This window comes from Anomaloglossus baeobatrachus, chromosome 1 (assembly GCF_048569485.1).
Source record: "Anomaloglossus baeobatrachus isolate aAnoBae1 chromosome 1, aAnoBae1.hap1, whole genome shotgun sequence".
Classification (NCBI taxonomy): Eukaryota; Metazoa; Chordata; class Amphibia; order Anura; family Aromobatidae; genus Anomaloglossus; species Anomaloglossus baeobatrachus.
In genome coordinates this window covers 854,480,980-854,503,934 of record NC_134353.1, presented here as the reverse complement: position 1 = coordinate 854,503,934, position 22,955 = coordinate 854,480,980, and the positions used below count along the sequence as shown (strand labels likewise).

The window sequence follows — 22,955 nt, the reverse complement described above, 5'->3', positions numbered from 1 at the left end:
CCCATATGGATTCTTATATCAAAAAGTCCATTTTGGCATCTTACTCCCACCCCAATTCTCTCTTGCAAGTTCATCACAGTTTCTCCACCACCGCTCTTTGACACCTAAAAACTTTTCTTCTACTCATCTCTTTTCGTTAGTATTCCACTTTTTCGAGTTTCACTTCCATTCTTCTATTCCTACCCACTTTTTATTGGCCTCACACAAAATTCTTCTTGCAATTAAAATCCACTTTTTCAGTTTATCATGGTCGCTTTACTACTAGGGATGATCGAATACCTCAAATATTTGGCTTTGCGAATATTTTCCGAATACCTCGCCGCTATTCAACTATTCGATGCGCAATGTAAGTCTATGGGAAGCCCGAATAGTACCGAATAGTTGTTATTTGGGTTTCCCATAGACTTACATTGCGCATCGAATATTCGCGAATAGTCGAGTAGCGGCGAGGTATTCAGAAAATATTCGCGAAGCCAAATAATTGAAGTATTCAATCATCCCTATTTACTACCTTACTTTGACAACATATAACTTTTTATCTATATGTTTCATCTTAGAAAAAAATCCTTATTTGTTAGCGTTTCACGTCTTACCAATTTCACCCTCATCATTTTATTCCTCACCACTTTCTATTGCCGCTGTCGCACACAAAATCTCGTCTTGCACCTTGTCCCCACTTAGCATTCTTCTTTTTTGACTGAGCAGTTTTTTAGTTTTTTTTTCTTCGTTTTTGTCTCATAAATACCAGTTTCTTTTTTAATTTTTTTTTGCTAGGTTTAATCTTCTCTATTATTTTCATTGCTATTAATCTTTTCCACTATATTACACAGTCAAAATATTCACCTGTGGGCATGCCAGTGACTATTTTATCCTTTTTCTTGTCTCTTGCACTCTACGCTATTCATCTTTACAATCTATCTACGTCCTATATGCTACACCCCTCTCTGGCTCCCTCTCTGGCATGTCTTTTCACCTCTCATCCCCACTTTTCATTTGTCCCTTCTTCTTAAGCCTCTCAATGGCTCAATCAATTTATTTACCTTCTTCCTTCCCTCTTTTTCCAACCCTGCATGTGTTCGATCCTCATCTCATCTTTTTTCACCTTAGTTTTCCCCTTACTCCATTTGTTTCCTTCCTATCACCCTCCTCTTTTTTCTGGTCATTATTTATTTTTCCATCTACTTTGCAATCTCATTGAGTCTACTTCTCAATACCCTGCCTTTTCCCTTCTCTCACCCTCCTTCCACTCCTCCCTCTTTTTCAAATTTTCTTTTGGGCATTTTTTTCTGTTTCAGTTACACTTGGCGCCTTCCAGCGCCTTTTTAAACCTCATGCCCTTGCAAAAGAGGCGTAGCTAATTGTTCAGCTTAGAGGAGGTGAAACCTATGACTGGACCCCTAACCAGTAACCCAGATTACAGCTACAGTGGTAAAGCCTAATCATAGGTATACAGGAACCTATGCAGATGAGCAAGTTTCTACTGAAAATCACTATAAAAAGATTAACACCAATATTACCACCATACGGTGACTGTATAGTGGTAGCTACCAGTCCTGGAGAACATATAGGAGATTACAGTTATTATATATAGTGACTTATAGCTGACATTCTTGCACTCTTCCTATTTTTTCCATCTGGCCCAGACCAACATGACAACTTCTCCAGCCACAACTCGGCTGCAGAGGTTACAAGAAAGATACATTTGACTTCTCACATTTCCACCACTGTCCTCATCTATTTCAAACCTGCATAACCCCCCCACCTGTTGTCACCCCCAATACTGAGCCACTGATGGCATATGTGTCTCTGTTACTGCTCTTCTTAGTACCCCACATAATGTCCACCACTGTGCCTCTTACAAACTGAAATGAGTCCTTTGTGCCCTCTATATGGTAAAATTGTCCCTAGAAAATATTAATGTCCTGTCCCAGTGCCCTAGAAAACAGTGCCCACATTTTGCCCATAGAAAGTAATAATGCCCCCAGTGTAACCATTTCATAATAACACTACATTGAGTACCACTATAATAATAATGCTTCCTAAGTGCCCACTTAACATTTAATAATGTCTCCTAAGTACCCTGATATAAAGTTCCCCTCTACACGTGATGCCCCCCACAGCTGCCACATACACAGCATGATACATACATAGCTCTCTATACACAGCATGATGGGCCCCACAGTAGCACCCTCCCTGTGTATACCCTCCTACCCTACGACAGATGCCATTAGCCCTCCACTATTTGATGGCCCCAGTAGGCCACCACTGCATGATGGTCCCCCCCTACCTCCCCAACTGTATAATGGCCCTCAGTAGGGCACCTCCCACAGTATGATGGCCCTTAGTTGTCCTCCCACTCTATGGGGGCTCTCAGTAGCTCCCCCACTATATGATGGCCTCCAGTAACCCCCCACTGTATGATGGCCCTCAGTAGTCATCCCACACTGTATGATGGCCCTTAGTTGTCCTCTAACTTTATGGGGGCTCTCAGTAGCCCTCCACTGTATGATGGCTCTCAGTAGTCACCCCACACTGTATGGATGGATCCCAGAATTTCCTCCACACTGTATGATGGCCTCCAATATTCCCTCCATATTGTATGGATGGACCCCAGTATTTCCCACACTATAATATGACCCCCAGTATTTCCCTCACACTCTAACATGGCTCCCAGGATTTCCCTCACACTGTATGCATGCATCAATGAGATGTCAACAAGACCACATGTAGCTAGTCCATGGTTACACTGTGGAGAAAATCTGCAATTAGATGTGTTTTTTACCATTACATTGTAAAATCATGTTTTTTACCGTCCTCATGGGTGCACATCCAAGAATACATGAATGATCAGTTGCCACATTCTGTGGATTTCTTTGCCCAGATTTAACATTTTATTATATTTACTGGGGATGAGCTTTTGAGTCTATTTTCCCATGTAACCAATCCAAATGAGTTCAATAAATGTAGCAAAAAACAATAGACAAACTTCCCCACACTTGTCAGACAGCAGGTTTGTCTGCTTCTTTCTGAAACAGCCTGCTGTTATGTTCCATTTTTATTTGGTGTAGTCCCGAGATAGTGGGGTAAGTAAAAAGAATGATCAGGGCTTAATTGTGATGTCCTACTGTAAACTGTGCACAAAGGGGGGAAGCTCCTGCTGCAGTCAGTTGTTCCACTGTAAGACATAAGTATGTGAGAGCCCTGAGTAGATGTCAAACTACATGCAGCTCATCTTTCCATCACCTTGGGCTAAGCTTCTTGTTGGCCGCGCCTCTGGCATCCAATATGGTCGGGTCATGTCCAGCAAGCCTGTTCCATGGATTTCAGGAATGTACTATGGGATGATAGATTTCTCTTTTTTGAGCTTGATATAGCCTGTAAAAGTGTAACTTGCAAAAATCAAACCATATTTGTATTCTTGGTCTCCTCTGAAAGGGAGGAGGACTTTTTGGTTCCCATTAGGTAACAGGACTCAGGTACACCACCAAACTTTGCTCTGGTCTTGTTTAGGCATCAGGACCAAGATTCCCCCCAACTCTGCTCCCCATAGCTCTTACCCCACTTCAAAGACAGACGATATCACAATGCTCATTATAGAATCAATCTTTATTTGTATTTAGCAGAAGGAAAAATACTCTTTTCTCGGTTTGCTCTTCATTAAATATCTTTGTGTTTAATTACAAGTAGGATGGATGTCTGTCAGGTAAACTTATACACACAGGATAGGTTCATGTACATACAGTCAGGTGACATAGAGCATGCCCTTTCACAATTGTACACACAGCATCGGCCCATGAAACATCTGTAAAAAGGTTGGGATTGGTTGGAAACTGGACACATAAAGCGGCAGCATACAGGACAATGGGTTCACAATTCTAACATATATACAACAAGCAGGCAGGTCGGACCGACCACAAGTAGGCAACTGATCCTAAAGACCTAAACATTAGGCCAACAGTAATTCTTCCACTTATAGCGTTTGGTAACCCTACACCAATAGTCTGATAATAGAGCTTTCCCGCTGCTTAATGGAACCTCACTCGTGATGAGCGGGCACTGCCATGCTCAGGTGCTCAGTACTCGTAACTATTGATGAATGAGCACTACCATGCTTGCGTGCTCAGTACTCACAGCTAGTGATGAGTGAGCACTACCATGCTCGGGTGCTCGGTACTCATAACTAGTGATGAGTTAGCACTTCAATACTCGGGTTCTCGGTACTTGTAACCAGCAGTTGGATGCTCTGATGGGCGTGACTCGTGTACCGAGTATAATGGAAGTCAATGGGGAACTCAAGCAATTTTCTGGAAGATTCCCATTGACTTCCATTATGCTTGGTACACGAGTGGAGTTCTTCCCAGATTCCAACTTCTTGTTACGAGTACTGAGCACCCGAACATGGTAGTGCTCACTCATTACTAGTTACGAGTAGTAAGCACCCGAGCATTGTAGTGATTGCTCATCACTAGTTACGAGTACTAAGCACCTGAGTATTGTAGTGCTCACTCATCACTAGTTACAAGTACCGAGCACCCGAGCATGGTAGTGCCCACTCATCACTAGTTACGAGTACTGAGCACCTGAGCATGGTAGTGCCCGCTCATCACTAGTTACGAGTACTAAGCACCTGAGAATTGTAGTGCTCACTCATCACTAATTATGAGTACTGAGCACTCGAGCATGGTAGCGCTCTCTCATCACTAATCCTCACTTCTCAGATCAGAATGTTTTGCAGAATAGTTTCTTCCAGTGATAGATATCGCTCACATTTACACACATTTTGCGCCCCCATGTAGGCACAGAATAATAATATATCTCCCAACTCTGGCAGACAAGAAAAATAATGTAAGTTTTTGAATTCACACGTCATGCTTGAACATACATCGGGAAGCATGGCGCTCAGTGAAGCTTGCTTACTTGGATGCAGAGCTGGAATAGTAAATATCAATAGGAACCTTGCAGAAGTGAATGGCAAAACCTACAAATCATCTGTGGTGAAAAGACTGTCTACTAGGTCCAGTATTTATATGGCTCAGAGTAACATTAGTGTGAGATTATAAAAATAGTTTTGCTTCTTTGTGACCATACAAAGGAACAGAAATGAACAAGATAGACTGAACAAGGTACAATACACAGAAGTGGTCATGCAGGGTACAAATGGCACGTATGGATTCATTGGCAAATCTGGTAAATTTGGTATGAATTTCCCCCAAATTTCCATATTTTTTCTTACTTTGACATCTAAATGACATACTAGATAAATGTTTACACATTTTCAGGCCAAATACTCTTAATTGATAGGCGTGAAATGTGTAGGCACGTTTATAGGACACATCAATTGGGTTTTAAACTATGAAACAAATGCAATTTTTTTTAAATGTTATTTAATGCTGGATTTTTTTATGAACATTTTGCAAGGATCTAAAACTCGCAGTAAATCAAGTTGTTGGTCCTTCATTCAGTCAATATCGGGGCTTAGGGGGATTTTTTCCTATTACAATGAATTTGCCCAGAAACACAACAAAAGTAGGAAATATTATATTAGAAATATATATGTGTATTTATATATATATATATATATATATATATATATATATATATATATATATATATATGTCCATTCATTAAAGGGAAGATATTGACAATTCGTAGACGATCTCCAGTATATGGACTTCTCTGCAGCTTGATTTTCTGTCCTTCTGCAGATATGAACATGTTGCAGAGCATCGCATGCACACTTGCTATATAAGCAAGGAGTGATTGAGTCATGTGACTACTGTACATTGCAGGACCACATTGACACGCATCATTTGTGGTCCATGTTTATAATGCATGCAATCCATCATTAGTAGCCAACAAGAACTTTGCAATGAAGGATATGTGGATTTAATTTATGTATTTTGAAAACAATTTGTAATTATAAAAAACACCTTTAAATATTAAAGGGGTTTCACCACATGTCTTCCTCATCACTTTCCACAAATGCATGGGACCGAATGGAAAAGAGTCCACCTGGATATGGCTGCTGGAGCTATTGGTCAGTTTGGCTTGTGGAATCAGGTATCTAGAGACTTCCTATCTCAATAAATGCAGATCCTATTAAATTTATGGGCTGTCATGTGGCTATATCGAGATGAGACAAATGCTATAGAGTTGTCCTAATATATTTACACGTAGGAGCAATATGAACCTAAATCACGGATGTCGCAGACAATTATACTAAAGCGTCTAAAATAGTTGGCTTCTAAAACAGATGTAACATTGAGTCAAATGAATGGTCAAAATGAAAAACCCCTCCCTCATATAAAGCAAAAATAAATGGGAAGACTCTGGCTGCCCAGAGCTGCCACAAGGGGGAGCACACTGAGTACATTTGGCCCAAAGGCTGAGTGAAGGAAAGAAAGTGGAATTAGAGCTTCAGATCTGAAAAATGGAATTATAAATAGATTTTTTCCAACACCCCCATATATACGGTGTATATATATATATATATATATATATATATATATATATATATATATATATATATAAAATTCCTTGGTTGATTTCATTGTTTGAAATACAAAGTTACAGTTTGTGATAAAAACATTTTGATATCATTTTAATACATTGCACATAAGTCCCGGCAAATAGAAACTATTGGCCTTTTTTTAGTTACTAAATAAATTACAAAACAAAAAATAATATAAAGTTGTACTAATATATATAGTTTAAAGGGATATTATATACTGGTGACTTTATGTAGGACCAGTTCTAATATTACTACTGTAGATCATAGTCACTGCTGCATAGATTTACAGAAATAGTCTTCTATAAACATGTGGGGACGTTGGGTAACAAATGGGAAAGTAATCCGGATATCATTGGGATCACCAATTACTGGTTTACTTATCTGCTCATTTTTCCATACTCAAAGTGGATCAGTCCTTGGTTTTCACATTACAAGCTGTATATATTAATACATTACTGTAATAGATCTAATGAGGCTGTTGTACTTATTTTGAAAATCCATGTCATAATGGCTGTATGGCTTTTCTGTTAAAATTTTCCTCGAATACTATAAAAATAAGCATTTTATTATCTAGCTGTACCTATAAAATGCACATCTTAGTTACAGGATTTAAAGAGATTGTCCACTACTTTTAAATTGATGGCCTATCCTTAGGATAGGTCATCGATGTCTGCTCGGCTGGGGTCCGACGCCCCGCATCCCTGCCGATCAGCTGTTTTTGGTCTCAGTGGTGGCAGCAGGCAGCCGGAAATGCTCAGTTCCGGAGCTGCCCAGTCTTCGGATAGTGGCCGCAACCAGGCATTCCATCCACCTCCCATCCTAATCAATACAAGGCGAATGTGCAGTACCAGCTACAGCTGCTATCAGAAGACGGAGCAGCTTCAGAACTGAGCACTTTCAGCTTCCTGCTGCCACCACCGAGACTGAGGACAGCTGATCGGTGGGGGTGCGGGGTGTCGGACATTGATGACCTATCCTAAGGAAAGGCCATCAATGTAAAAGTGGTGGACAACCTCTTTAAGAGCCATTCCGACATAATTTTTTAAAGTAAGTATACCAGCCTCATCAGGTCTAAGAGATCTCTTTAATAATGCATGTATTTTATATTGTGAAATCTAGTGATAGGTCTGCTCTAATGATACTTGGGTTAAACATATGGGGCATCCATTTTAATTTATATGCTCTAACTATAGAAAGTGACCATCTATGGCACATGGCTGCTTAGCTCGGCACCAGAATGGGCACAGATTGTAATATGTAGCATTACTTTTCTGTAGTAATGGAATAATAATAATAATTAGATCTTATCTAACAAGATGTCTGATATTTTTAAGCCAAAGGCCAGAAAGACATACAGGCAATAGGCATAGACTTTATTATTTGGATGAGACACAATTGGTAGGACCATGTTTTGGCCTGATCTTTGGCATTATTCCTGCGGTCTTATATCTTGCTCAGTGTAAGTGCCTGATTTCCATGTGCATTTTAATGGGCCAACGGTGATCTGGCCATTTGAAAAGAAACAAGTAGCAATAAAGGCATCGTACAATGGAAATCCTATGTAAAAATCTGATTCAATGAAAATAATGCGGACAGCTCTATTTCTACACACACAGCACAGCAAGGACATCTACAGTACATTTTGTTAACATGATGTGTTCGGGCTTCTCAATGAAATTTGGAGTATGTTATTCCATTTTATTTTATTCAGGGAATACAGAAAAAAATTGTATCCGCAATGGCTTTTGTTTCCATTTACATCAACACCTGGTTTCTTGTGTCCGGCAGTCGAAGTCCTACCAGACCTCCGCATACAAGCACGGCTGAGGCCAGAAGTATAGGTATGGCTTTAGTGATTCCCACAAGTGAACCGAATATTAAGTTTCCAAGCACGGCCGCTGCCTTACACAGTGCGTTCAGGAAGCCGAAACCTGTGGACCTGCAATTAAATACACATTGTAAGAACACACAGTAATAGAACTGCAGACGTACATAATATACGGAGAAAGAAATCGTAGAAAGAATCATTGGGGTTTGCCAATTAGATTTTTTTTTAAATTTTTCTCTCAACAAGTTATCTAAAAATCTGGTAAACCATAATCATTCAGATTTTGAGTGATATATGTCTACAACCCATAATGCGGAACACATTAGCAACATTTACCGTGAACTGTAAAATGATGATAATTACAGCCATAATAATCTGTACAAGCCCTTTTAAGTTAAAAAAAAAATCATTGATGATGAAATATTTGGGGAAATGGTTTATTTTTTTTACATTTGCAGCCCATGTGCTCAGCCCAGGCCTCTCCTTTCCCTATCGATTCCGGTCCAATTTTGCTCTTTCTTTTTTTTTCTGCAATTCACAGATACCAGCCCACACAATCTTCACTCCACCAAAGATGATCTTCCTTTTCATATTCTAATAGTTTCATCCCACTATTGAATACCAAGCTTGTCTTGTGCTTCCCCTATTTTCTAGATTTTTCCACACGTGAAATCCAATTTTTTTCAACCCTCCAAGCCTTTAAAGGGAACATATCACCAGATTTGGCGACTATAAGCTGCAGCCACCATCATTGAGCTCTTATATACAGCATTCCAAAATACTGTATAAAAGTGCCCAGGCCACGCTGTATAATGTAAAAAACACTTTTATAATACTCACCAAGGGTGTGGTCTGGTCCGATGGGTGTCGATGCTCTCTGGTCCGACGCCTCCTCTCTGCTGCTATCTTCATCCTCCTTCTTCTCAGCCCAGTGTGGATGACACATCTACATCCTCCACACAAGCTGACATTGTGGTCCTGCACAGGCTCACTTTGATCTGTCCTGCTGAGGACAAATCAAAGTACTGTAATGCACAGTCACCAGGAAAGGTTAAAGACAGCCTGCGCATGCGCACTACAATACTTTGATCTGTCCTTAGCAGGGCAGATCAAAGTGCGGATGTGCAGGAATTCAATGCCAGCTAGTGTGCATAACAAAGGAAGCGTCATGCACACGGGCCTCAGAAGAAGTGGGATCGCATTCGACGCAGAGATGAGGTGCCGGACTAGAGAGAGGAGGCGCATGACTGAAGAGCAGTGATACCCATCTCACTGGACCACCCCTTAGGTGAGTATTATAAAAGTGTTTTTTACATTCTACACAGCGGCTTGGGCTCTTATATACAGTATTCTGGACTGTTGTATATAAGAGCTCACTGGTGCTGGCCGCAGCTTATAGCCACCAAATTTGGTGACAGGTTCCCTTTAAAAAGGACCTTCTACAACGTTAAAGGAATTTTCTTCTAGTGGCCAGTGCTGGATTAAAATAATAAAATCAGATGGTACTCTCCATGCCTGCGTCGGCTTTATACTGCTTTCTGCTTGTTCCCTGCTTTTTGCTAACAAACTGCAGAGGTGACATGATGACTACAGCGCACCTCACCACTGCAGCCATTGAGCTCAGTGATTAGTTGCAGCAGTGATGTGCACTGTTGTTGAGATGTCACCACTGCAGCCAGTAAATCCAGCCTTTTTTCATGTTCATGACCAGGACAATTTTTCTAATTCTGACCAGTGTCACTTTATGCGGTAATAACTCTAGAATGCTTCAACGGATCTCTGTAATTCTAAGACTATTTTTTTATTACATATTGTATTTCATATTAATAGTAAATTTGCAACAATCCTTTTTGCTTTTCTTTGTGAAAATATCAGAAATTTGTAGAATTTTTTTAGATATTTAAACTTTTTACATTTTTATGCCCTTAAACCTGACAGTTATGTCACAAAAAATACTTCATAAATAATATTTCCCACATGTCTACTTTACATCAGCGCAATTTTTAAAACATACAGTAATTTCTTTTGTTAGGAAGTTAGAAGGGTTAACATTTTATCCAGTTTTCCAACCAAATTTCCAAAACCATTTTCTTTAGTGGCAACATCACATTTGATTTGAAGTGACTTTATATTTTGGAAACTAGACACCTCAAGGAATTTACCTAGACATTTGGTGAGCATCTTGAACCCCGAGCTGATTCACACAATTTTATAACTTTGAGCTATGAAAATAAAAAATCTAATTTTTCCCATAAAAATGTTGTTTAAGCACCAAATTTTGTATTTTCACAAGGGCAACAGGAAAAAAAATGCACCATACAATTTGCTGTGCAAACTCTCTTGAGTACACCGATACACATATGTAATGGAAAACTATTGTTTGGGCGCATGGCAGGGCTTGGAATGGAAGGAGTGCCATTTTAGTTGGAATAGATTGCAGACACCATGTCACATTTGAAGAGCTTCTGACATGCCAGAACAGCAGAAAAGCCCCACAAGTGACCCCATTCTGGAAACTAGACCACTCAAGGAATTCATCTTGGGGTGTATTGAGCAATTTTAACTTTTAGGTTATTCACAAAATTGTATAATTTTAGGCTATAAAAAAATAAAAATAAATTTCAACTAAAATGTGATTTGGTCCCAACGTTTTGATCTTCAAAGAGGGTATTAGGAGAAAATGGACCATACAATTTTGTTACACATTTTTTTCTGAGTTTGACATTACCTCATAGGTGGTTGAAAACTAGTTTTGAAAGATAGTGGAAATTGAAGAAGGGATGCTGAGCCATATTTGAGTTCAGATTTCATTGGAATGGTTTGCGGGTGCCATGTCATATTGGTAGATCACGTGAGGTGCCATAACAGCAGAAACCCCTCACAAGTGACCCATTTTATAAAGTACAACCCTCAATTAATTAAACTAGGGCTGCAGTGAGCATAATGACATTACAGGTGTGTAAGAAAAATGTATACTATTGGACAGTGAAGAAAAAATAATTACATTTCTATCACTTATTTAATTCACAATGGGAAAAAGGCCCCATAATGTGTTACATCATTTCTCCTGAACGTGGCAATACCCCACATATGACTGTATAGTACAGTATGGCTACACCGCAGGGCTCAAGAGGGAAAGAGTAACATTTGTCTGTTGGAGCACAGATTTTTCTAGAATATCTTGCGGACTCTATTTGCAGAGCACCTTAGTGCCAGTACAGCAGAAACTCCCTCAAGTGACTAAATTTTAGAAATTACACCCCTCTGGGAAGTCATCTACAGATGTAGTAACAATTTTGTCTCTGGAAAACACCCATGGAGTCAAACACAGTGAATTTTGAAGAAGTAAAAATTTCAAATAAGCCTTTGTCATGCCCAGTACATTGTAGTGCCAATAATGTTCCCAGCTCGTGTCTCTGGAGACACACATCCTGTACATTAAGTGGGCTCTCCTCACTACAACAATGTCAAACATGTGGTGGTTAACTGTGGTTTAGACACACTGAGGTGTTGAGAAGAGGGGGGGGGGGCATGTTTAATTTGGGAGCGCAGATTTTGCTGGATTTCTTTTTTGGAAGGGAGCCATAGTGATTTTCCAGAGCCTTTGTGCTACCAGTAACATGGAAGCCCCCTATATTTCCATTAACAGATGACAGACGTGAGTGGGGACTTGTTTTTTAATTGTACAATTAATTTCTTAATGGTAAATCTCTGAAAAATGTGATTCAGACAAAATTCTCAACAGAAAATTCACTGTAATAAGGTAGAGAGAGTCAATTTGAACTCCCTTCTGGCCTGTAGTGCGGCGGTGTCCAGCTTTTTATACCTCTTTTCAAACATGCACAAAAGTGCAGTCATCAACACTTTGGTTCACCATTGAAAAGATAGAGGCCGAGGAACAGAGAGCAAACAGAGTCCGGAGTAACTCTGTTGCCCCGTTAGTGAATGGACCTGTCAGGGGTTTAACTTGAGATATAGATGGAAACCCTGATGTCAGTGCTCAGTGTAGAGCATGAGATAATTGTGACCTCATACAAAATTTTCTGTATCCTAAACACTATAGTTTTGGGAAAATGCTATAGTCCCCCCCCCCCCCCTCAAAAAAGAAATCCAGCAAATTTTGCGCTCCTAAATCATAATGCCTGCCTCCCATCTAAGTCCCACAATGTACCTACACCACAGTTAGCATCCACATTTTTGGCATTGTTGTATTGAAGACAGCCCACTTAATTTACAGGGTGTATGTCTCCAGGAGCACGAGCTGGGCACTACAATGTACTAGGCACGACAAGGGCTTATTTGCAATTTTTTAATTCTGTAATATCCACTAGATTTGACACCATGGGTGTTTTCCAGAGACTAAAGCTAGGTTTACACACTGCAACATCGCAAAGGACATCGCTGTAACGTCACCTAAGTCTCTGTTGAGTCGCTGGTGAGCTGTCAAACAGGCAAACCTGGCCAACAACGCAACAGCGATCCGGACCTGCAGAGCGACCTAGCTGGTTGTTGGGGGCGTTGATAAGCAGCTTTTTGAAAATTAAGTTGCTAACAAAGTCGCTGCAAAGTCTTTCACACACTGAAACTTTCTAGCGATGCATGCTGCACAGCGGGAAACAAAGGACCTAGGAATGGTCCTGAACGATTTGTAGCGATCAGCAACTTCACAGCAGGGGCCAGGTCGCTGATGTGATTCACACACTGCAACATCGCAAACAACATCGCTATTGCGTCACAAAACCGGTGACGTTACAGCGATGTCGTTTGAGATGTTGCAGTGTGTAAACCCAGCTTTAAACATCACTACACCAGTAGATTAACTCCTAGAGGGGTGTAATTTCCATAATGTGGTCACTTGAAGGTTTCTGTTGTTCTGGCACTTAGGGGCTGTGCAAATAGAGTCCACAAACTATTCTAGGAAAATTGGTGCTCCAAAAATCAAATGACGCTCCTTCCCTCCCAAGCCCTGCGGTTCGGCCAAGCAGTAAGTAATGGACAGTTATGTGTGGGGTATTGCCATGTTCAAGAGAAGTTGTGTAACACATTATGGAGCTTTATTTAACCTATTTCCCTTTTAAAAATTGGAAATCTGGTTTAACACAACATTTTAGTGGTAAAAATATAATTTTTTCTTCACTACCCAATAGTATAACATTTTGTGACACACCTGTAGGGTCAATATGCTCACTACACCCCTGGGTGAATTCATTGAGGGGTGCAGTTTGTAAAACAGGGTCACTTTTGGGGGATTTCCACTGTTCTGGCACCTCAGGGGCGTTGCCAATGTGACATGGTACTTACAAACCATTCCAACTAAATCCGCACTCCAATATGGCACTTATACCCTTCTTCTCTTTGCACTGTGCCTCAAAAGTAGTTTTGACCACATATGGTGTACTGGCATATTGGCAGGAGAAATTGCACAATAAATTGTATGGTCCAATATCTTCTGTTACCCCAGTGAATATGAAAAATTTAGGGTTAAAGCAACATTTTTTAGGTTAAAAATGTATTTTTTCATTTTCAACTCTCATTGTTATAAATTTTTGTGAAGCACTTGGAAGTTCAAGGTACTCATCAAAGATCTAGATAAATTCCTTGAGGGGGTCTACTTTCCAAAATGGGGTTACTTGTGGGAGAGCTCCACTGTTTAGGCACATCAGGGGCTTTTCAAATGCGACATGGGGTCCGCTAATGATTCTAGCCAATTTTGCAGTTAAATGACGCTCCTTAACTTCTGAGCTTGCTGTGTGCCAAACAGTAATTTCCATCACATGTGAGGTATTGAAGTACTCAGGAAAAATTGCACAATAAATTGTATGGTGCATTTTCTCCTCATACCCTTGTGAAAAAAAAGCATTGTGGTTGACGTAACAATTTTGTGGTAAAAATGTATTTTTTATTTTCATGGCGCAACTTTATAAATTTCTATGAAGCACCTGAAGGTTCAAAGTGCTCACTAAACATTTAGATATATTCCTTGAGGGGTCTAGTTTCCAAAATGGGGTCACTTGTGCGGGGAGCTCCACTGTGTAGGTATTTTGCGGTCTAAAATTCAAATAGCGCTCCTTTACTTCCGAGCCCTGCCATGCACTGAAACAGTAGTTTTCCACAACAAATGAGGTATCGGTGTACTCAGGTGAAATTGCCCTACAAATTCTATGGTGCATGTTCTCTTGTTAGTAACATTTTTGTAGGAAAAAGTAAAATTTTCATTTTTTTCTTCCACTTTGAATTCATTCCTGTGAAGCACCTGAAGGGTTAATAAACTTCATAGATGTGGTTTTGAGCAGTTTGAGGGGTGCAGTTTTTAGAATGGTGTCACTTTTTAGTATTTTCTGTCACCTAGGCCTCACAAAGTCACTTCAAATGTGATGTGGTCCCTAAAAAAATGGCTTTGAAAATTTTGTTGGTAAAATGAGAACTTGCTGATGAACTTTCAACCCTCTTAACCTCCTGACAAAAAGAAATTATGTTTCAAAAATTGTGCTGATATAAAGTAGACATGTGGAAAATGTTATTTATGAATTATTTTGTGTGGTATACAGTTAGGTCCAGAAATATTTGGACAGTGACACAATTTTCGCGAGTTGGGCTCTGCATGCCACCACATTGGATTTGAAATGAAACCTCTACAACAGAATTCAAGTGCAGATTGTAACGTTTAATTTGAAGGTTTGAACAAAAATATCTGATAGAAATTGTAGGAATTGTACACATTTCTTTACAAACACTCCACATTTTAGGAGGTCAAAAGTAATTGGACAAATAAACCAAACCCAAACAAAATATTTTTTTTTTCAATATTTTGTTGCGAATCCTTTGGAGGCAATCACTGCCTTAAGTCTGGAACCCATGGACATCACCAAACGCTGGGTTTCCTCCTTTTTAATGCTTTGCCAGGCCTTTACAGCCGCAGCCTTCAGGTCTTGCTTGTTTGTGGGTCTTTCCGTCTTAAGTCTGGATTTGAGCAAGTGAAATGCATGCTCAATTGGGTTAAGATCTGGTGATTGACTTGGCCATTGCAGAATGTTCCAATTTTTTGCACTCATGAACTCCTGGGTAGCTTTGGCTGTATGCTTGGGGTCATTGTCCATCTGTACTATGAAGCGCCGTCCGATCAACTTTGCAGCATTTGGCTGAATCTGGGCTGAAAGTATATCCCGGTACACTTCTGAATTCATCCGGCTACTCTTGTCTGCTGTTATGTCATCAATAAACACAAGTGACCCAGTGCCATTGAAAGCCATGCATGCCCATGCCATCACGTTGCCTCCACCATGTTTTACAGAGGATGTGGTGTGCCTTGGATGATGTGCCGTTCCCTTTCTTCTCCAAACTTTTTTCTTCCCATCATTCTGGTACAGGTTGATCTTTGTCTCATCTGTCCATAGAATACTTTTCCAGAACTGAGCTGGCTTCATGAGGTGTTTTTCAGCAAATTTAACTCTGGCCTGTCTATTTTTGGAATTGATGAATGGTTTGCATCTAGATGTGAACCCTTTGTATTTACTTTCATGGAGTCTTCTCTTTACTGTTGACTTAGAGACAGATACACCTACTTCACTGAGAGTGTTCTGGACTTCAGTTGATGTTGTGAACGGGTTCTTCTTCACCAAAGAAAGTATGCGGCGATCATCCACCACTGTTGTCATCCGTGGACGCCCAGGCCTTTTTGAGTTCCCAAGCTCACCAGTCAATTCCTTTTTTCTCAGAATGTACCCGACTGTTGATTTTGCTACTCCAAGCATGTCTGCTATCTCTCTGATGGATTTTTTCTTTTTTTTCAGCCTCAGGATGTTCTGTTTCACCTCAATTGAGAGTTCCTTAGACCGCATGTTGTCTGGTCACAGCAACAGCTTCCAAATGCAAAACCACACACCTGTAATCAACCCCAGACCTTTTAACTACTTCATTGATTACAGGTTAACGAGGGAGATGCCTTCAGAGTTAATTGCAGCCCTTAGAGTCCCTTGTCCAATTACTTTTGGTCCCTTGAAAAAGAGGAGGCTATGCATTACAGAGCTATGATTCCTAAACCCTTTCTCCGATTTGGATGTGAAAACTCTCATATTGCAGCTGGGAGTGTGCACTTTCAGCCCATATTATATATATAATTGTATTTCTGAACATGTTTTTGTAAACAGCTAAAATAACAAAACTTGTGTCACTGTCCAAATATTTCTGGACCTAACTGTAACTCTCTGGTTAAGGCCCCTTTCACACGTCAGTGATTCTGGGACGTTTGTGTTTTTTTTAAACGTACCAGAATCACTGACATACGCAGACCCATTCTAATGAATGGGTCTGCTCACACGTCAGTGATTTCTCACTGCACGTGTCTCCGTGCGGCGTACCCGCGTGTGCGAGTTTGCCGCACGGAGACATGTCCATTTTTTTCTGGCATCACTGATGTCCCACAGACCACGCAGTGGTGTGGTCCGTGAAACACGTGCCAGAAAAAAACGTGCTTTTAAAATAAAAAACATTTTAACTCACCCAGCGTCCAGCGATGTCCTCTGCAGCCCGTTCTCCCTGCTGCTTCTAAGCCGGCTGATTACTGTCGCGCATATTCATTATGCGCGACACAGCCGACCTGGAAGCAGCTGCTGCAGGGGTCAGCGCCGGCCGGATGCTGCACCGCGGGAGGATTCAGCACCATGGAGAGCGGGAGCGGGCGCAGGTGAGTTGATTTCTAAGTGCAATCACGAGCCACGGAGAACGGAGCCCGGATTGCACTTAGACAACCCACGTGTGCCGAGATTCACGGCACACGCAGGGACATGTGCGTGTTTTACACGCCAGTGAAAAACGTCTGTGTTTTTCACTGACGTGTGAAACGGGCCTTAACGGCATAAAAATTAAAAGTTTGAAAATTGCAAAAGGTTTTAAATTTTCACTAAATTTCAAATATTTTCACAAATAAATGCAAAAATTATTGTTTTAAATTTACCACTGTCATGAAGTGCAATATGTCATAAAAAAAACCCAAACAGAATCACTGGGATCTGCTGAAGCATTCCAGAGTTATAACCTCATAAAGTGACACTGGTTCAGGAAGGTGAAAACGGGCTTGGGGTGAAGGGGTTAATGGTGTTGCATCCTCAGTGGCCTTTCAGAAAAGGTGTGTATATACTGATAGAACATGTGATACGTAGATTGCACACAGGTGGACTACCTTTCACTAAACATGTGTCACGCTTGCCAGATGTAGCAAGCGTGCCGAGGTGCGTTCAGACCTACATGCATCTGATGCACAACAAAAACACAAAAAAGGGGGGTACAGGGGACAAAAAAAAACAACAGGAGGCCCTGGAACTAGTGAGAGGGGTAGGTGGACACCTCCTAATCTCACCTGCAGCTATCCATCCTCTCCTTACCAATTCCTATATAGTCTCTGCAACTGTGGCCGAACAGGAACATGAGATCCTTGGAAGATCCTATAGTAGGCCTGACTAGTGAGGGGCAGGTGGGGTTCACTAGACCTCACCGCTGAACTAACAACAGACTAAGGAAGTAAAGACAAATGGAGGGAGCAAACAACAAAAAGGATATAGCCTGAGCACAGGAAAACCTCTACTGCAGAACCTTCCTCCAAGGCGGCTAGAGACAAAATGACTTTGTATCTTCAGCAGGAATTGCTGGGATACACCACTATTTAAAGCTGAAGGGCGTGACTACACAGTAAGTATAGCTGAAAACATGCAGAAAGGAACTGCTTGGAAAAGCTGCAAGAGGAAAAACTGACACTTAACCACTTCAGTGCCAGGAGAAACAAAACCCATTTAAATGTATAGAGGCAAATGAGAGGCTCCAGTACAAAGGCTGTCACTGGCCTCAATATGCAGGGAGACGAACGTGACAACATGTGACTTATAAAGGTAATTGATGGCACCAGAAATTTTTAGGGGCTTCATAGCAAAAGGAGTGAATACATAAGGACATAGCAATTTTTATTTATATTATCCCATAAATTAATTTGTTGACTATTTTTTTCTCATCACATCCCCAACCTAGACTATTTAGAAATGATGCATCACACACAAATCAGATTAAAAAATAGTTAAACACCTGTTGTAATGTAACAAAATGGGTAAAAAGTCAAGTGTGTGGGTGTGAGTGTGTGTGAATATTTTTGCAAGGCACTGTATAATACTATCTGTACAAAAATGTGAGGGGTGTAATTACTTTTGTGATATACTGTATCTCTCATTTACACTGTCTCAAAAATGCAAGTCCTAATTGCAAGCCTGAAAAATCTGTCATTCAAAAGTTGTCTGGATCCAATTACTTTCATAGATTGTCAGATGTATTTCTTTGGCCGACCTGTTTGTGTGTTGTTTAGAAAGATGATATGTAAATGAAGTCAATGATGTTAGCCAATAATTAAATAATCTATCAGGATCGAAAAAAACAATCACTCATAACAGAGCACCAGCTGCTTTGTACTAAATTGAATAAAGTAGAAAATTAAAGCACAACCTCCAGGGCTGTCAGTCTCCGTCCTCAATGTTCCAAAAAGTAAATTAACCAACATGAGCAACCCATCAACAACATTTAGGACTTTTGCTTTGATGTACATATTGAAACTATACTAATGAGATTACAGCTGAAACTGCAGGCTTGTCTCGCCTGAGGCCTTACCTCTTGTCTGTCGGGTACAGCTCCACAGTCACCACATCCAGAGAGTTCCAGGCAGAAATGGTAAGACCATTGTAGACACACAACATTCCCACCATCATGGACTCACTGGTACCAAACCAGAGGAAGAAACAGCTAATGCCGGAAAGAACCATTGATCCTCCTGAAAAATACAGCAGGGAAAATATATTAGACATATAGGGCCTTATTCATTGTAGACTGGTTTCGTCTTGATTCCCCTTAAAGGGAGCCTGCCACCAGATTCGGTGGCTATAACCTGTGGCCACCACCAGTGGGCTCTAAGATACAGCATTCTAACATGCTGTATATAAGATCCCAGGCCACTTTGTAGAATGTAAAAATCACTTTATAATACTTACCTAAACAGTTGGTGCGGTGCAGACTGGTCAGATGGGTGTTTCCGTTCTCCGGGTGCGGCGCCTCCTCTTTCGGCCATCTTTATCATCCTTCTTCTGAAGCCAGGGGCATGACGCGTTCTACATCATGCACACAGGCGTAAATTGAGATCCTGCACATGCGCACTACAATACTTTGATCTGTCCTGCTCAGGGCAGATCAAAGTGCGCCTGCGCAGGCCCTCAATGCTAGCTAGTGTGGATGACGTAGGACGCGTCATGCACCTAGGCTTCAGACGAAGAAGGACAAAGATGGACAAAAGAGGAGGCACCGCACCCGGAGAACGGAGACACCCATCTGACCCATCTGTACCGCACCGACTGTTTAGGTTAGTATTATAAAGTCATTTTTAAGCTCTATACAGTGGTCTGGGCTCTTATATACACCGTGTGCAGAATTATTAGGCAAGTTGTATTTTGGAGGACTTTTTTTATTATTGATCAACAACTATGTTCTCAATCAACCCAAAAGACTCATAAATATCAAAGCTTAATATTTTTGGAAGTTGGGGTGGGATTTTTTTTTAGATTTGGATAGCTTAGGAGGATATCTGTTAGTGCAGGTAAATATTACTGTGCATAACTATTAGGCAACTTAATTAAAACCAAATATATTCCCATCTCACTTATTTATTTTCACCAGGTAAACCAATATAACAGCACACAATTTAGAAATAAACATTTCTGACATGCAAAAACAAAACCCCAAATTATTGACCAATATAGCCACCTCTCTTTATGATGATACTCAACAGCCTACCATCCATAGATTCTGTCAGTTGCTTGATCTGTTTACGATTAACATTGCGTGCAGCAGCCACCACAGCCTCCCAGACACTGTTCTGAGAGGTGTACTGTTTTCCCTCCCTGTAGATCTCACATTTTATGAGGGACCACAGGTTCTCTATGGGGTTCAGATCAGGTGAACAAGTGGGCCATGTCATTATTTTTTCATCTTTTAGACCTTTACTGGCCAGCCATGCTGTGGAGTAGTTGGATGCATGTGATGGAGCATTGTCCTGCATGAAAATCATGTTTTTCTTGAACGATATCGAGAAGTTGTCTTACAGAAACTGGCAGTAGGTCTGGGAGTTGAGCTTCACTCCATCCTCAACCCGAAAAATGTCCCACAAGTTCATCTTTGATGATACTGTCACGCTCCCCGGGTCCTCTGCTCCGTTCCCCGGGTCCTCTGCTCCGCTCCCCGGCTCACCTGCCACGCTCCCCGCTCTCCAGCCTCCAGTCCCAGCGCTTCCCAGGCCCCCTGGTCCCCGCTCCCGGCGCCCGTTGGCTTCCCAGTCCATGGCCGGCTCTGCTGCGTCCTCCTCTCAGCTTCCTGTGTTGGCTTCTGGCACCCGGGCCGCGCGCATGCGCATTAGGGCGCGCGCGCGGTCACTGACCCTTTCTTAAAGGGCCAGTGTCCACGAACAGGAAATGATGCACACAGGTACAGGGTATATAGGGGGTTAATGTCCAAGGGAGCGGGGCCTGTTCTTCGTGTTTTCCCAAGCTAGGAGTCAGGTCTCCTTGTGTTCTGTGAGATACTTACCTCTCTGTCTTCTAGAGCCGATCCTGCATCGCCATCCGGTCCTGCTGTGTCTCGAACCCCGAACGCTGCCCATCTGCCATCCTGACAGTCCGCACCATCTCGGTTCCCTGCGGTGACCCGTCATCTCGCTCCAACGGTTCCGGACCCCGCCTGACATCATCACGGCTTCCGAACCTGAGCTCCGTCATCCGGACCACCATCAGTGACCTCGTGGTCCCAGGGACTTCTCCATTGTCTTCCAGTGCACGGACTGTTCTGCTACCTAAAGTGCTCCGGCTACCGGACTCCTTTCCCTCATCGGGGAGTTCGGCCCAGTGGATCCACCTCCCGGGTCTGCCCGTCCATCTGGCCCTAACAGTAAGAACAGGCCATGGATCCCGCCGAAGCACTAGCGGCCTTGCATGAGGAACTCCAACGCCAGCGTGAAGTCCAGACCCGCATGCTGAACTTTATGACTTCCGTGGACGCCCGCTTGAACACGCTACAAGCATCGGTCACATCTTCAGCACCTCCGGCCTCCACTAGTCAATCCACGGCCCCCGCTCCCGTGGCAACCTCCTCGGATGCTTCCAGACTGCGTTTGGCCTCACCACCCCGGTACGCCGGAGATCCCAAGACCTGCAGGGGGTTTATAAACCAATGCTCCCTCCATTTCACGCAGCTGCCACATTTGTTTGCCTCCGACCAAGCCAAGGTCGCCTTCATCATGTCTCACCTAGAGGGCGAGGCACTGGCGTGGATGAACCCTTTGTGGGAGAAGGAGGACCCTATGACCAAGAACCTCCAGGACTTCCTACAGGCCTTTCGCAGCACCTTTGACGAACCCGGACGCGCCTCCGCGTCTGCTTCATCTCTTCTCCGGTTACGTCAGGGAACTCTGACGGTGGGTCAATACGCCATCCGTTTCCGCACCTTGGCTTCAGAACTCGGGTGGAATAACGAGGCCCTAACCGCCGCCTTCTGGGAAGGACTCTCGGGTCGAATCAAGGATGAGCTGGCTGGACGTGACGTACCGTCCACCCTGGACGCCCTGATTACCCTAGCGACTCGAGTGGACATACGCTTCCAGGAGCGGTCCAAAGAGGTGTCCCGTGAGAGACGTCCGGTACGGCATTCCTCTCCTCCACAGAAGCCCGCCGTACTCCAGTCAACGGCCTCAGGCGTCTCCGTCCATGAGCCCATGCAGATCGACCATGTGCGACAGTCGGAACAACGTCGAGCAGAGCGGCTCGCCAAGGGTCTCTGCTTCTACTGCGGAGAAAGCACACACCTGCTACGCGCCTGTCCTGAGAGGCCGGGAAACTCCAAAGCCTAGGGTTGGTAGGAGAGGCCACCCTAGGTGCTGGGACTCTCTCAGACCCGGTTACATGGACTGTGCAAGTGACAACGGGAGAGACGCGGTTTACGGCTGAGGCGTACCTCGATTCCGGGGCAGCAGGCAATTTCATCCAGCAGGCCACGGTGGACAAGTACCAGGTGCCTGTTACTCCACTCGCAAAACCTCTTGTGATTGCCTCTGTGGATGGGAGACCCCTCTCTGACACTATCTCCTGGATCACCAAGCCGCTTGAACTGCGTATCGGTGCTCTGCACACCGAGAACATCGCTCTCTACGTCCTCCCACATATGTCACATCAAATCCTGCTGGGCCTTCCCTGGTTGCGGACACACGAGCCTTCAGTCAGCTGGGGCACTGGCGATATCACTCGATGGGGGTCTTCTTGCCATGAGAAGTGTCTGAAGACCATACAACCTATCCGGCGACCTCCGGTTCCCGAGTCCCTACCGGGACTGCCTTCAGCCTATTGGTCCTTCGTGGACGTCTTTGATAAGAAGGAGTCAGAGGTACTTCCGCCACATCGTCCTTACGATTGTGCCATTGACCTGCTCCCGGGAACTACACCACCTCGAGGACGGATATATCCACTGTCTCCAGCCGAAACAAGAGCCATGTCTACGTACATCACAGAGAGCCTGGCTAAGGGATTCATTCGGAGATCCTCCTCTCCT

At 42.6% G+C, this 22,955-nt stretch overlaps 1 protein-coding gene across 1 annotated transcript in view; it reads right to left on the bottom strand.

Moving 5' to 3' along the window:
* Positions 1-3,588: 3,588 nt before the first annotated feature.
* SV2C (synaptic vesicle glycoprotein 2C) overlaps positions 3,589-22,955 on the bottom strand; it is a 377,261-nt gene continuing 357,894 nt past the window's right edge. Inside the window, exons 12-13 of the mRNA XM_075325504.1 lie at positions 18,984-19,143; positions 3,589-8,450 (exon numbers count right to left, since the gene is read on the bottom strand). Coding sequence (XP_075181619.1) covers positions 8,267-8,450; positions 18,984-19,143 — 344 coding nt within the window. The 3' untranslated portion in view covers positions 3,589-8,266. The remainder of the gene's footprint in view (positions 8,451-18,983; positions 19,144-22,955) is intronic.